Genomic DNA, 14161 nt, shown 5'->3' with positions numbered 1-14161 from the left:
GAAATAGATAGATAGATAGTACTTTATTGATCCTTCTGGGGAGTTCCTTCAGGAAAATTAAAAATATCATGCTTTGGGGCTGTTTTTCTACTAAATGGACAGGACGATTGATCCGTGTTAAGGAAAGAATGAATGGGACCATGTATCGTGAGATTTTGAGCCAAAACCTCCTTCCGTCAGTGAGAGCTTTAAAAGGTTGACCAAATACTCATTTTCCACCATAGTTTACAAATAAATTCTTTAAAATTCCTACAATGTGAATTCCTGGATTTTTTTTTTCACATTCTGTCTCTCACAGTTGATGTGTACCTATGAGGAAAATTACAGACCTCTGTCATCATCTTAAAGGGGAAAACTTGCACAATCGGTGGCTGACTAAATACTTTTTTGCCCCACAGTATGTCAATGTGTCATTGAACAGGCTAGCATGCTAAGCATTCGTTGCACAAACATACTAGCTTTGTTAGACAAGATCATATACTGTATTGGACAACATAGTTTATATATGAAATGTCCATTTCCATTTATTACAAGTAATAACAAAACGTAAATGCCTAACTTACCTTTCAACAAGGAAATTAGCAAATTTGGCGTCAGATGAAAAAACCTTCTACGCCAACAATCGTTTCCGTCTTTTAAAGGCATCCCCCATACAAATTCTGGTTTTGTTCCTGGCTTTGTCATGAATGAGTTGAGAATCGTAACGACACTTTGTGTATTTACCAAGGTCTGACATGTTTAGTAGCTTTACCAGTGTCAGTAGCTAGACGAAGATGACGGAGCGTAACTGGCAACCTGGATGTAACCCACTCACTAACTTTCTAATTGGTCAAACGGTAGAGAGCGGGACATCGAAATGAAAACCATAATGACATTTTGGAGCTGTAAATGAAATTTTGAAATGATCATTTACCGGCTGAACTACTGTTATCAGTTATCAGGATCGCTGACAGGTCTGCCAGCTTCTGGGACCCCTTACAAAAAAGGTGAGAAACAGGTAAACACTGGGGAAGAGGGAAACTTCAAAGAACACAAAAGACATTAAAGGCCTACTGAAACCCACTACTACCGACCACACAGTCTGATAGTTTATATAGCAATGATGAAATATTAACATTGCAATACATGCCAATATGGCCTTTTTAGTTTACTAAATTACAATTTTAAATTTCCCAAAGAGTTTCTTGTTGAAAACGTCGCGGAATGATGACGCGTATGATGACGTGTATTTGTGACGTTATTGGTTGGAAGGGATATATTAGCTCAGCACCACTTAAGGCTAAAAGTCGTCTCTTTTCATCGCATAATTACACAGTAATTTGGACATCAGTGTTGCTGAATCTTTTGCAATTTGTTCAATTAATAATGGAGACCATAAAGAACAATGCTGTTGGTGGAAAGCGGTATATTGCAGCTGTCTTTAGCACCAAGATACAGCCGGTGTTTCTTTGTTTGTTGTGAAGCTTTAATGTTTTTGGATGGGAAAATTGTGATATATATCTTACCGGAGACATCAGTGGATTATGCGTCCTCCTGCAGTAGCTGTCAAAAAAGGCAGCTCTGAGCTTGTCTCCTCGGCTTCTCTATGAGACACTGGCGTGTTCACCGCAGCTATCCGACTTTGAGATATGTCTTTACAATGTCACTAAAACACTATTAAAACAATAAGCAGATAAGGGATCTTCCAGAATTATCCTAGTAAATGTGTCTAATTACATCTTAAACGCTCACACCGCCCCCGCCCGTGGCCATCGCTTTTTATTTTATTTATTTATTTGTCTAGTTCTTCACTATTAATATCTTCATCCACAAATCTTTCATCCTCGCTCAAATTAATGGGAAAATTGTCGCTTTCTCGGTCCAAATTGCTCTTACTGCTGGTGACTTACATTATAAACAATGTGAGGATGTGAGGAGCCCTCACACCGGCGACGTCACGCGCACATACTTCCGGTAAAGGCAAGGCTTTTTTATTAGCGACCAAAAGTTGCGAACTTTATCGTCAATGTTGTCTACTAAATCCTTTCAGCAAAAATATGGCAATATTGCGAAATGATCAAGTGTGACACAAAGAATGGATCTGCTATCCCTGTTTAAATGAGAAAATCTAATTTCAGTAGGTCTTTAAATACATTAAAAGAGCAGGGCTGATGTAACCAGCCACTTCTAAACACAGCCACAAAAGTAAAAAAAATATATGGCTCCTTTAAATAGCGTTTCTCAACCTTTTTATCAAACTTTCTTTGGCCCCCTGGTGGCTCATTTTGCAGTCTTATTAAAGAAATACACAACTAAAAAAACAGAGACTAAGACTGAGTTTCCAAAGCTTGGGATTCTTTGTTGGGCACTTGATTCTGTGGAATGACGCGAAATCAAGTAGTTTGTTACGCGCAATGTTTGCCCGTACGATAACCCAGATGGCGTACAAAAAACGGTGGAAAGGTTTGGCAAAAAGTTTGTTAAAAATAGAATTGTTACATCATATCATGAGGTACCAGTAACACTGTATATGGTTTAATTAACCTATTAACATCCATCTTGAGTATTACTCATAGTAAAAATAGATACCACCATCTCGTGGCACTGCCTGCATTAACAGTGAGTATGCTGACTCGAGTCAATGAACCAATCATAAACTGATGCTTTCTGATTTCGTTTGAAAATTTGGCTCCTAACCTAGTTGATTCAGGAATTGATTAGCTCTATTATTGAGGTTCAATGACACATTCCGTGATGAATTAGTCTCTCTTTGAGTAAGATTTGACGGAATACTGTACAGTAAATCAGACTCTGAGACCAACCAAAAGTGCATTCTTGTACTAGATATCATACATTTGTGTAGCATTATTCCAAGATAAAGTATATACATTTAGTGATAAAGTATATAGATTTGGTGAACTAAATCATATGGACTAAGATTTAGTTTGAAGATTCGGCTATTAAACTAGGTGATTCAGGAATTGATCATCTCTATTATTGAGGTTCAATGACACATTCCGTGATGAATTTGTGTCTCTTTGAGTAAGATTTGAGGGAATACTGTAGAGTAAATAGAATTCTGAGACCAACCAAAAATGCATTCTTGTACTAGATATCAAAAATTTGTGTAGCATTATTCCAAGATAAAGTATAAGAGTCAAAGTACCAGCCAAGGATGCTTTGGATAAATACCAAGGAGAACGAAAGTGGCACATCACATTCAAACAGTGGAAACAATATCAGCGGGGTGTACATTGGTGGTTAAACGTGGAATTTTCAAGACAATTCTCACGGTGGCACTGCAAATCCAGCAGTATTATTAGCCATTGATTTTTCAGATTGTGGGCTTCATTCAGCCTTTACTAGGAGAGTTAAGTGAAATAATGTATACCTTTATTTGTCCTTTGGAACAGGGGTCGCTGCAGACGGATCGCACCATGTCGCTGCTGTTCATCCACAGCTTGCTGTCATCCATGTTCAGGATGCCCTCATGCCAGGAGCCGACATTGATGTAGTCATAGCGGGCGTCATCCACATTCTGTAGATTCATGATGTCATACCTAGAAGTCGGGAGGAAGGAGAGTACGATAGAGGCAGCCATGAAAGACAGGTAATTTATTGATAACAAATTCCACACCATAGCAATACACCTTCCTTATCTGGAGCCACTTAAATAGACCCCTGCAGCTCCCGTGGGCATAGTGCCGCAGAGGCATGCCAGTAGCATGACGTGGGCTCATTTCAGCCAAAATGCTGAAGCTGACAAAAGGAATGACACGGCGGAGCATTTTGACTGTCAAACGCTGTCTGTCGGACTGAGGAGAGATGAAAGCCGTCTCCCTCCGTGGACAATCCGCTGAATCTGTTCCAGTCCAAACTAATTACAGCCTTCCAGGCTCACGACCGCTGCACACGTGTGCGGACAGGAGAGGAGCGTAAAGTCACAATTTATGTAAAACCTTCCTTCCTACCTTCCAGGGGTGTCTCCGTTTTCGTCAAAGTAGATATCCTCTCCCGAGACGCCTCTGAAGGACGTCTTAAGCAGGTAGTCGAGAAGCTTGCTGCCGTCGATGGGGTCCATAGCCTCGCAGAGTCCCGTCTGGCTGGGACAAAGCTCACTGTGCATGTCATGGAGGCCGTGGGCCATGGCGTAGATGGCATTGATGACAAAGCCCATCTTGCTGTCCTGTATGTAGTTTTCGTGCAGACTCTCATTTCCTGATTGGGAACGAAAGTATAGGCAAAGAGAATCATTTGTGCGGTAACATTTCGGATTGGTTTATTTTTGTACCAACAAAAACACTGGAACCTCTAAAGTCGAATAACTCAATCAACCAAAAGTTTAGCGTCAAAGGATTTACTTGTTTCTTTGCTTTTTGACGTTTTTTAGTGGTCTAGTTCAGTGTTTCTTAACCACAGGGCCCATTGTTGGGCAGTGAGTACCCTGTGGAGGGCCGCCAAAAATATCTGTTTCTCAGCTGTGATTGCAATATACTATTCCACCACCTGTAGCAATGAAGACAATCTCAAACAAACAAAATAAGTCTGGAATCAAAGTCATAGAGAAGTTTCTTAGGCGCAAAAATTATGACTAAAGTGGTGAAGATGTATTTTCATTTGCACTTTTACTTTTACTGAAAGTTTATCTAAGAAACATATTCCTTTTAAAATTTAGTTCATTTATTTTTAGTACAACATAACTGTATGTAAATTCATTTTTCAGGAGTTATTTATGAGTATCTTCTTTTGCAGTATATTTGGTTAGTACCTATTTTTCTAATCAGCCTGATCGAAGCCTAAGGTGTTTGTGTTAAATAATTAATATTTGTGATTAACACATGGTTTCATATCATTTGACAAGGTTGTTAACTGTAAGTAGGTTAAATATCCATCCATTTTCTACCGCTTGTAATTAATGAATGTGATTAAAAACATGAGTAAGATTACTGTTAATATTTGAGTGGGCCCCGGCCCCTCTGTAGAAGAATAGTTGGGCCTGAGGTCAAAAAGTTTAAGAACCTCTGGTGTAGTTTACAACCACTCCAAAATGAGGAACAGCCTCAAAAGGGGGTGTTAATAGTAGAGCACAAAAATAAGGAGAACATACATAATATTAGCCACTATTTACATATTTTACATTACATTATTAAAACATAACAGTTGTTGTTTGTAGTTGTGATCACTTTAGGACAGGGAAGTCCCAAGTACAGCCCAGGGGGCATGTGTAAGTAGCAACTTGATTTTTCTTGGACATTCTAAAAAAAAAAACCAAAAAAACCAGCAGTACCTTGTTTTTTGTATGCCTCACTTTTTTACAATTAATATTGATAAAATTTATTGTCAGTATCTTGCCAGTTTTTGTATATTGTCTTGGTTATGGTGTGTAACAAATTAGTCCAACTGGCTGCGTATTATTTCGCAGAACCAGATGCCCAAACAAAGATTCCCAGCCGGGATCTGTGTTATACTTATAATTTAAATAAGCCGGCCTGCGGTCAAAGAAAGCTGTGAGTGCCAAGACTTTGATTATAACACTAATAATATTGACTAACAATAACAGGTTTTGCCCCCATTGATACAAAGTTGACACGCAGGCTGTTTAATATACAGCGACTTAGTATATTTATGCTAAATTCACATTTTTACAAAATATCAAAATGGCCCTCGTATGCTAAGATTTTTTAGCTGTTGCTTACAAATGACTACAAGGGAACCACAAATGTCGTGAATAACATGTTGCACTTGTTGTTGTGAGATTGTTGACATTGACCCATATTGTTTACCTGTATCTCACATTTTTTGTAAGGGGCGCCGGATGTTGGCAGACCCGTCAGCAATCCTGTTCTGTCTCCCTGGAATGTTTGTCTAATTTTGAATGGGATTATGCTGAAAATCTCAAGGATTAATAAAGTATTTCTGATTCTGATTTAAAAATGCTACAAATTTTATTTTGCATTGTAACTCATTAATATCTCCTCCAAATTGTAACATACACACACGTATCGTTATGTAACATGTTTGTTGTCAGCTAATGATAGCCATCCATCCATTTTCTACCGCTTATTCCCTTTGGGGTCACGGGGGGCGCTGGTGCCTATCTCAGCTACAATCGGGCGGAAGGCGGCGTACACCCTGGACAAGTCGCCACCTCATCGCAGGCTAACGATAGCGATTTTGCAAAGTTTAGCTACTAATGCCAGCTATTATTGACTTTATAGCGGGCCTATCGTAACAACGACATGACAGCAAAATGTTAATTGCATTTCTGGGACTGATTTCATCTATGTACACGTGCTCCGGGCGTACACTTGTGTATGAAACAGCCATGAGTGAGTCTAAACCAGCATTTTTAAATCAGGTCAACGAACAATTTAAAGGTAATATGATTAGTAATTGTGAAAAATATATACATTTGAAAAATGTATACATTCTGTTAAACCACAAATGGTAATGCTAAGCTAGCTGGTGCATGGGGTTCTTGATATATATAATTTGGTTTAAAACCAAATTTAAGGGCGGCATGGCGTAGTGCAGGGGTAGGGAACATATGGCTCTAGAGCCAGATGTGGCTATTTTGATGACTGCATCTGGCTCTCAGATAAATCTTAGCTGACATTGCTTAACACCATAATTGTGAATAATTTCACTGGTAATCATAGTGCTAAAAATAACGTGCAAAACATAAAACATTCTCATGCATTTAAATCTATCCATCCGTTTTCTACCGCACCTGTTCAAGAAGTCGCATTAATGGTAAGAAGTATTTTATGTCACCATGGGGGGGTCGCAGCTTGCTGCAGGGTCGTTCCCTCAGGAAGGCAGACGGACTACTCGGGACATGGCATTTAGGTAAAAACATGATTTAATTTAAACTAAAACAAGATACAAACACAAATCGCTCACAGCGGAGGCACAACTTGGGCTAAGGAACAAAGCTAACGCATAAACAGACTATGAACATAAATCAAACAAAACTTACTTGGCATGGCATGAAGCAGGAAACTATGGGAAGGCATGAAACAAGTCAGCACAGAGCAAGAAAAGATCACACTGACGCCAGGGCGACTGACTGGCAAAGACGACCCTAAATACTGCCTCTGACTAGTGCTCGGGAAGCAGGTGAGCGGGCATTTTGTCCACCAGAGACAGGTGGACAAAATGAGTAACCAAGGAAACCAGACAAAGGAGTGGAAAAAAAACAGAACTTAAAGAGTCCAAAGGACAAACAGCACATGGCCAAACAAAAACATGATCAACAGACATGACATTTTATTTATTATTGGTTAGCTTCAGAATAACAATGTTATTAAAAAGAATAAAAGACTTGCTATACTCAAAAAATGTTGGTCTTACTTAAAAATGCACACATTTAGTTGTATTCAGTGTTAAAAACTATGATATGGCTCTCACTGAAATACATTTTGAAATATTTGGCTTTCATGGCTCTCTCAGCCAAAAAGGTTCCCGACCCCTGGCGTAGTGGGTAGAGCGGCCGTGCCAGAAACCTGAGGGTTGCAGGTTCGCTTCCCACCTACTGACATCCAAATCGCTGCCATTGTGTCCTTGGGCAGGACACTTCACCCTTGCCCCCGGTGTCGCTCACACTGGTGAATGAATGATGAATGGTGGTCGGAGGGGCCGCAGGCGCAAACTGGCAGCCACGTTTCCGTCAGTCTACCCCAGAGCAGCTGTGGCTACAGATGTAGCTTACCACCACCAGGTGTGAATGAATGATGGGTTCCCACTTATCTATGAGCGCTTTGAGTATCTAACAATAGAAAAGCGCGATATAAATCTAATCCATTGTTATTATTATTATTATTATTATTATTAAAACATTTTTATTTTAAGCAAGTTTTTAAAAAACCCAAAAGTGTTTCCAATTTAGCTAATTATATTTTAAATGGGGGACAAGCAGTAGAACATGGATGGATGGATGGTTAACTTGAATTACTGTTAAAATGTTAATTAGAACATTGTTTAAAGTTTAGGCTGGCAATAGTTTGGATGTGGACCAGCATCACAAAAGGGATTGTGTTCGACCTTAGAGGTTTTAGAAACCTGCATGCACATTCGCTGCAGAAAACAAAAGGTGCAATCTTAGTGAAGTTGTTCAGTGGTGCGTGTGCTCAAACAGTGTAAGGTGAGAAAAGCTTTAGTGCAATTCTTAATCTCACAGTGTCTAACTGATGCAGTCTTAATATTTATAAACAAACCAAGTCAGATTTAACAATTCGAAAAATATGTTTGTACCAAAGCATCAGTCAAACTCCTTCTTGGTGCGTTTTTGAGAACAAGTGTGAAGACAGCTGGCTTGAAAAAAAATCACTTACCACCTTGTAGGTCTAATTGGGAATTAAAAGAAAGAATGAAATGATAGACCAGGTTAGCTATAAGCGTACTACTGTACCAAACTTGATTATTGTACGATGGAATTAAATTTACCATGGTCACCTTTTGGGAGCAAGAGAAGGAAGGAAAACAAAAATAAAGTATTCATGAGATCAAGTTCTCTGGAAAACAATACTTACTACCTATCTCACAAAAGTGAGTACACCCCTCACATTTCAGCACACATTTGTATTAAAGTGGATCTTCACAAAGGACTAGGGGTTTAACGATATAAAAATGTCAAATCACGATTATTGTGACCATAATTTTTTACGGTTAACATTATCACTGAACTGCTGAATGTGCTCAAAAAGTACTTATACACACACTGAAATATTTTGACCAAGTTATTTAAAAAATAATAAAATTAATAGACACACTATTTAATAAAAACACTAATTCGCATGTTTTGTGTTTCTTATGCTTCATTGATAGTGTTTTAGTCTTTGTTTGTATGGTTTAAATGTTGATTAGTACTGTAGCACTTTAAGATTTATTTATTCATTTAAGATTTATTTAAATCTGTTATTCTTATTTATTATTTCTAAAGGGCTTTGTATCCTACTCTGTTCAGCAATTTTTAAACACACTGTAAAAACACCTCAATCTTCTAATACTCACACACAGCCTGTAGGATCAATATGCACAATTTAATATCTTAGTTGTTCAGACAGCAATGTGTTTGTATAAGTTTGGATTGGGGTATGTCGGTACTTACTAGGGCATGGGTGTCAAACTCTGGCCCGCGGGCCAAATTTGGCCCGCCGTGTAATTTCATTTGGCCCTTGAGGCAATAATAAATTAATATTACAGCTGGCCTGCCGGTATTATACAGTGGCGGTGCCGCTGTATCACCGCATTCAACTATAATTCTCATACTTGCCAACCCTCACGATTTTTCCTTGAGAATCCCGAATTTCAGTGCCCCCTCCCCGAAAATCTCCCGGGGCAACCATTCTCACGAACTTCCACCCGGACAACAATATTGGGGGCTGGCCTTAAAGGTACTGCTTTTAGCATCCCCTACAACCTGTCTTCACGTCCGCTTTCCTCCATACAAACAGCGTGCCGGCCCAGTCACGTAATATATGCGGCTTCTACACACACACACAAGTGAATGCAAAGCATACTTGGTCAACAGCCATACAGGTCACCCTGAGGGTGGCCGTATAAACAACCTTAACACTGTTAAACCACACTGTGAACCCACACTAAACAAGAATGACAAACACATTTCCGGAGAACATCCGCACCGTAACACAACATAAACACAACAGAACAAATACCCAGAACCCCTTGCAGCACTAACTCTTCCGGGACGCTACAATATACACCCCCGCTACCAACAAAACTCGATTTTGCATGTCACTATAAAGTTATATAAGCCTTGCTTGTTCAATATTCAATGCAAAACTTGTTTGGGTCCCTATTAAAGTTGTTCAACTTTGGCCTGCGGCTTTGTTCATTTTAGAATTTTGGCCCACTCTGTATTTGAGTTTGACACCCCTGTACTAGGGCATTCGAAAAATACATTAACATCTCTTGTTTTCATGTTAGTATTTAAGCCAGCCCCCTGGCGGCAGTCAGTCCGTGAGTTTATCAAAGTGCAGTTATCAATCTCTGTTTTTCGATCATTTTAATTTAAAACTGTAAAAAAAAAACAATACTCGACAATAGTCGAGAAAAGGAACCTGAGTAGTCTGTATAGTCTATGAAAGGAGTAGGCTTACTTTTCTGAAACAGTCTTGTTCTCCTAAAAAGAGCTTTATAGGTTCTCAGTCTTCACTCACCGGCGCAGACTTTCTTGTAGTTCTTGTTCTCCTGAGGATGACCAGGCAGACGGCACTGGAAGCGGTACTGCCAGAACTCTGAGAACCAAGGATTCCTAAGGTTGGTGTCCAGACGCAGCTTCAGGTAGTAGTTGTCGAAGGACTTGACCACTTCGGACTGCAACTTCATGGTGATTCCTCCCTTGGCTTCCAGCTCGTAGCCCTCCACCACTTCGTAACGGTCGGCCCATCCATCACTACAGTGCCGAGAAAACAGACGGCGACATTGAGCTATTAGAGGGGTCAAAATGGTGACATCGGATCAACCTGAACCAAAGATCTTCTACCAAGCGAGTGGTACCTGGGATAGACAACAGCTCCAACTCTCCTTGACCTTGCTGGATGCATGAAAGAATGATGAATGGATGGATGGATGATCTTAAAATAAAGACAATGCATTAAGTAAAAGCAATATAATTACCGTATTTTACGCACTATAAGGCGCACCTTCAATGAATGGCCTATTTTAATATTGTGTTCATGTATAAGGCACACCACATTATAAGTCGCATGGAATAGATGCTACAGTAGAGGCTGGGGTTACATTATGCATCCTTTAGATGGTGCTCCGCTAAAGTGAATGTCAACAAAACAGTCAGGTCAGTCAAACTTTATTAATGGATTACAAACCAGCGTTCTGACATCTCCGTTCACTCCCAAAATGAATAAACAGCTGTTTTATTATTTTCCCCGATTCAATAAACACGTAAAAAACAGTCTGATACTGTCACGGTAAATCAAACGTTAGTGCAATCACAATATAGTAACACTCGAAATAGTGCAAAGCAATAGTATATCAATAACTCAACGTTGCTCTAACGAGAATGTCACACAACACAACACACAAAATAAACATGTAAAGCTGACTTTATTAAGTTATTCCTCATCCACGAATCCCTCAAATTGTTCTTCAGTGTTCGAATCAAACAGTTGGGCAACGTGCGTCTCGTCGAAGTCGTCATTAAACGAGTCAGTGTCGCTGCTTTTAATGTTAAATTATCTCGCTGCTGCTCTATTCGCGTATTCTACTCTGTGACTGATCACCTTGGGTCTAAACTCGGCACGCCTCCCTCAGTCATATATCCCAGCATGCACCGTGCGCTTCTTCTTCTACAAGGGAAAATACTTCTTCTACGGGGGAAAATGAGGTAGACGGCTGTGAGACCTCTTGTGGCATGTTTAATTCGGACACTGAAGAAGAAGAATTCGAGGGTTTCGTGGATGAGGAATAACTTAATAAAATGAGTATTACATGTTTATTTTGTGTGTTGTGTGACATTAACGTTTGAGCAACGTTGAGTTATTGATATATTGTTATTGCTTTGCACTATTTTGAGACGTCGTTAATGGAGTCAGTGTCGCTGCTGTTGTCTAGCAGTTTAGTGACAATTCCTGCTTTCCTGAAATCATGTCTCTCAATAGGAGCCATTTTGGGGTCTTTACATAAACACACAAATGGAAATGAAACGGCACGGCCTGGCGCAGTCATATATCCCAGCATGCACCGCGCACTTTTTCTCCTACGGGGGAAAATGAAATCGGCGGCTGCTTATCGTAGTTATGAGACCTGTTGTGGCTCAATATTGGTCCATATATAAGGCACACCGGATTATAAGGCGCACTGTCAGCTTTTGAAGAAATTTTAAGTTTTTAGGTGCGCCATATAGTGTGGAAAATACGGTAAATGGATACAAGTGGGATGGTTCTATCACATACATAGAGCCGTTTTTTGTGTAAATGGTCCTCTTGGCGGATTATCTCAACAACCGTAGGCTTCGCACAATCACACCAGCTTGTCTTTGCAGGCTAAAAAGCTCATTTGGACAAACAGTCTGCTGGCGTCCACAAGATAAATTAAAAACACCAGCAAACAGGACACGGGCAAATAAATTCAGAGATACACACAACCGCTCTGAGCCCTTTTGGGGATTGTTGCTCACTCCTCAAATTGGGCTTTTAGCTCGTAACTTAATACCTGCGCCATTGACAGCGACACACCAATTAGGTATGACTCACTGAGGAAGCAATTACCTCCCACACATAGGAGATGTTCAGGGTGATGGATAAGGACATGTGCAGGTCAGAGTCTCTGACCTTTCTGGCTACAATTAGTGTCAGTCAAAGAGAAAGGAGTAAGTGTGTGGAGAAGACAATATATAACTTGTGTGTGATGGATTACACCTTGCACTGCTTCTCCCTGACACTGTTCCTTTTCTGTTATCTCCTTCAAAGTATTCACACATCTGAAAGTGCCGTACATTCCCAAACGCCCACTTGGAAATAGTCTACTGACTTAAAAACAATTAGCAAAAGAATGAGACCTGATGTCGCCAACAAGTAATTTTATCTGGCAAAAAAGGAGCGGTCAGCACAAAAACAATCTCCATTTGGGAATAAAAACATGAAATGTCCACATGCTGCAAGAAACATTCTACTAAATATGCTTCAGTACTTTAATAATACAATAATACAAATTTATGTAACCCGTGATCCAGCCCTGTACCCTGCCCAGGCTCAATCCCCCGGCACAATGAGAGTTAAGCAATGCTAGAGTGTAGGATAAAAACCCAAGCTGTCAACCCACTGTCGCACAGCTACACTAAGTGGTGTCTGTTACACTAATACGGGTGTCAGCAACCTGCGGTTCTCGAGACGCACGCGGCTCTTTAGCGCCGCCCGAGTGGCTCCCTGGAGCATTTTTTGAAAAGGATTGAAAATGGAATAAGTTGGGGGGGGGGATATTTTTTTTGTTTTAGTATGTTTTTTGTCTGAGGACCAACATGACACTGTTTAATATTTTTTAATATGATTATTTGGTGAACATCGTTCTGTTCTACTAATTTTGGCGGTTTCTTGATCTCACCATAGTATGGACTGTGACTCAACTGTTTGTTTACATATAAAATCTTCCACTCCTTCTTTGTCTCATTTTGTCCACCAAACGTTTCATGCTGTGCGTAAATGTACAAAGGTGGGCTTTGTTGATGTTATTGATTTGTTGGAGTGCTAATCAGGCTATTTAGGCTAATTGTATGTACAGATTGCATCATAATGCATAATTTGTAGGTATATTTGAGCTAATTTAATTTCCTTTACTTTTATCCTCTTTGTATGTAATCTAGCTTTTCATTTCACATGACACATTATCTGTATGTTATATTGGCTTCATTTCAGATAGTTGTATGTGTGCCATGTTGTTCCAGACCACAGCAAACATTACCTAGCTTGCCAAAGATTGTGATAAATCTATTAAAAGAAGCTGTTTAATTCAACATGGACACACACACACCTGTAACATTAAAAACCAGTAATTTCCAGGAGTTATCGCACCTTGTAAGTAGCCTCTGATTTACTAATGATTTCTAATGTTGTAAAAATGTGTAAAATAGATATTAAATTTCAACATTTCTGTCAACAAAGATTTCCTTAATTTTTTGCGGCTCCAGATAGATTTATTTTTTGTGTTTTTGGTCCAAAATGGCTATTTTATCTTTTTGGGTTGTCAACCCCTGCACTAATACACATAAAACTGTAAGCTGGGGTAATGTATAAATAAGTCAAATTAATGTCAATGAAAAGTGTGTTACAAGTGCTAATCAAGATTGGGGTGTAAGATACAAAATGTAACGCGGTGTAATGGTATAGCTTTTTTTCGAACATGCAAAACAAGTTAAATAACTAGTAGAAACTCCTATTTTGGGGGCCACTGGAATCTTTTTTTCTTTAATTGACTTATTTAAAAGAAACACTGTGTACAACATTTACCTGACACCTTATTATGCCAAAAAGTTTCACTTTTGTAGAATATAGATTTCACGAGACTTGAAGAAGGTTCAACACAATTAATTATTCTATCCTAAATGCAATGCTGTAAGTTTTTACTGAAATGTACAGGCTCCAGCAACTCCCGCGACCCGAAAGGTACAAGCGGTAGAAAATGGATGGATGGATAAACTATTGTA

The 14161-nt window shown here is 39.4% G+C and overlaps 1 protein-coding gene across 2 annotated transcripts in view; it reads right to left on the bottom strand.

Annotated features, from left to right (window-relative positions):
- grm1a (glutamate receptor, metabotropic 1a) overlaps window positions 1–14161 on the bottom strand; it is an 81317-nt gene that overhangs the window by 19278 nt on the left and 47878 nt on the right. For both annotated transcript variants that reach the window (XM_061900572.1, XM_061900573.1), the window contains exons 4-6: window positions 10161–10396; window positions 3951–4197; window positions 3371–3539 (exon numbers count right to left, since the gene is read on the bottom strand). In XM_061900572.1, coding sequence (XP_061756556.1) covers window positions 3371–3539; window positions 3951–4197; window positions 10161–10396 — 652 coding nt within the window. The remainder of the gene's footprint in view (window positions 1–3370; window positions 3540–3950; window positions 4198–10160; window positions 10397–14161) is intronic.

Source organism: Nerophis ophidion, linkage group LG05 (genome assembly GCF_033978795.1).
Source record: "Nerophis ophidion isolate RoL-2023_Sa linkage group LG05, RoL_Noph_v1.0, whole genome shotgun sequence".
In the NCBI taxonomy this organism is placed as follows: Eukaryota; Metazoa; Chordata; class Actinopteri; order Syngnathiformes; family Syngnathidae; genus Nerophis; species Nerophis ophidion.
The sequence above is the reverse complement of the archived record's forward strand: the minus strand, read 5'-3'. Positions and strand labels throughout refer to the sequence as shown.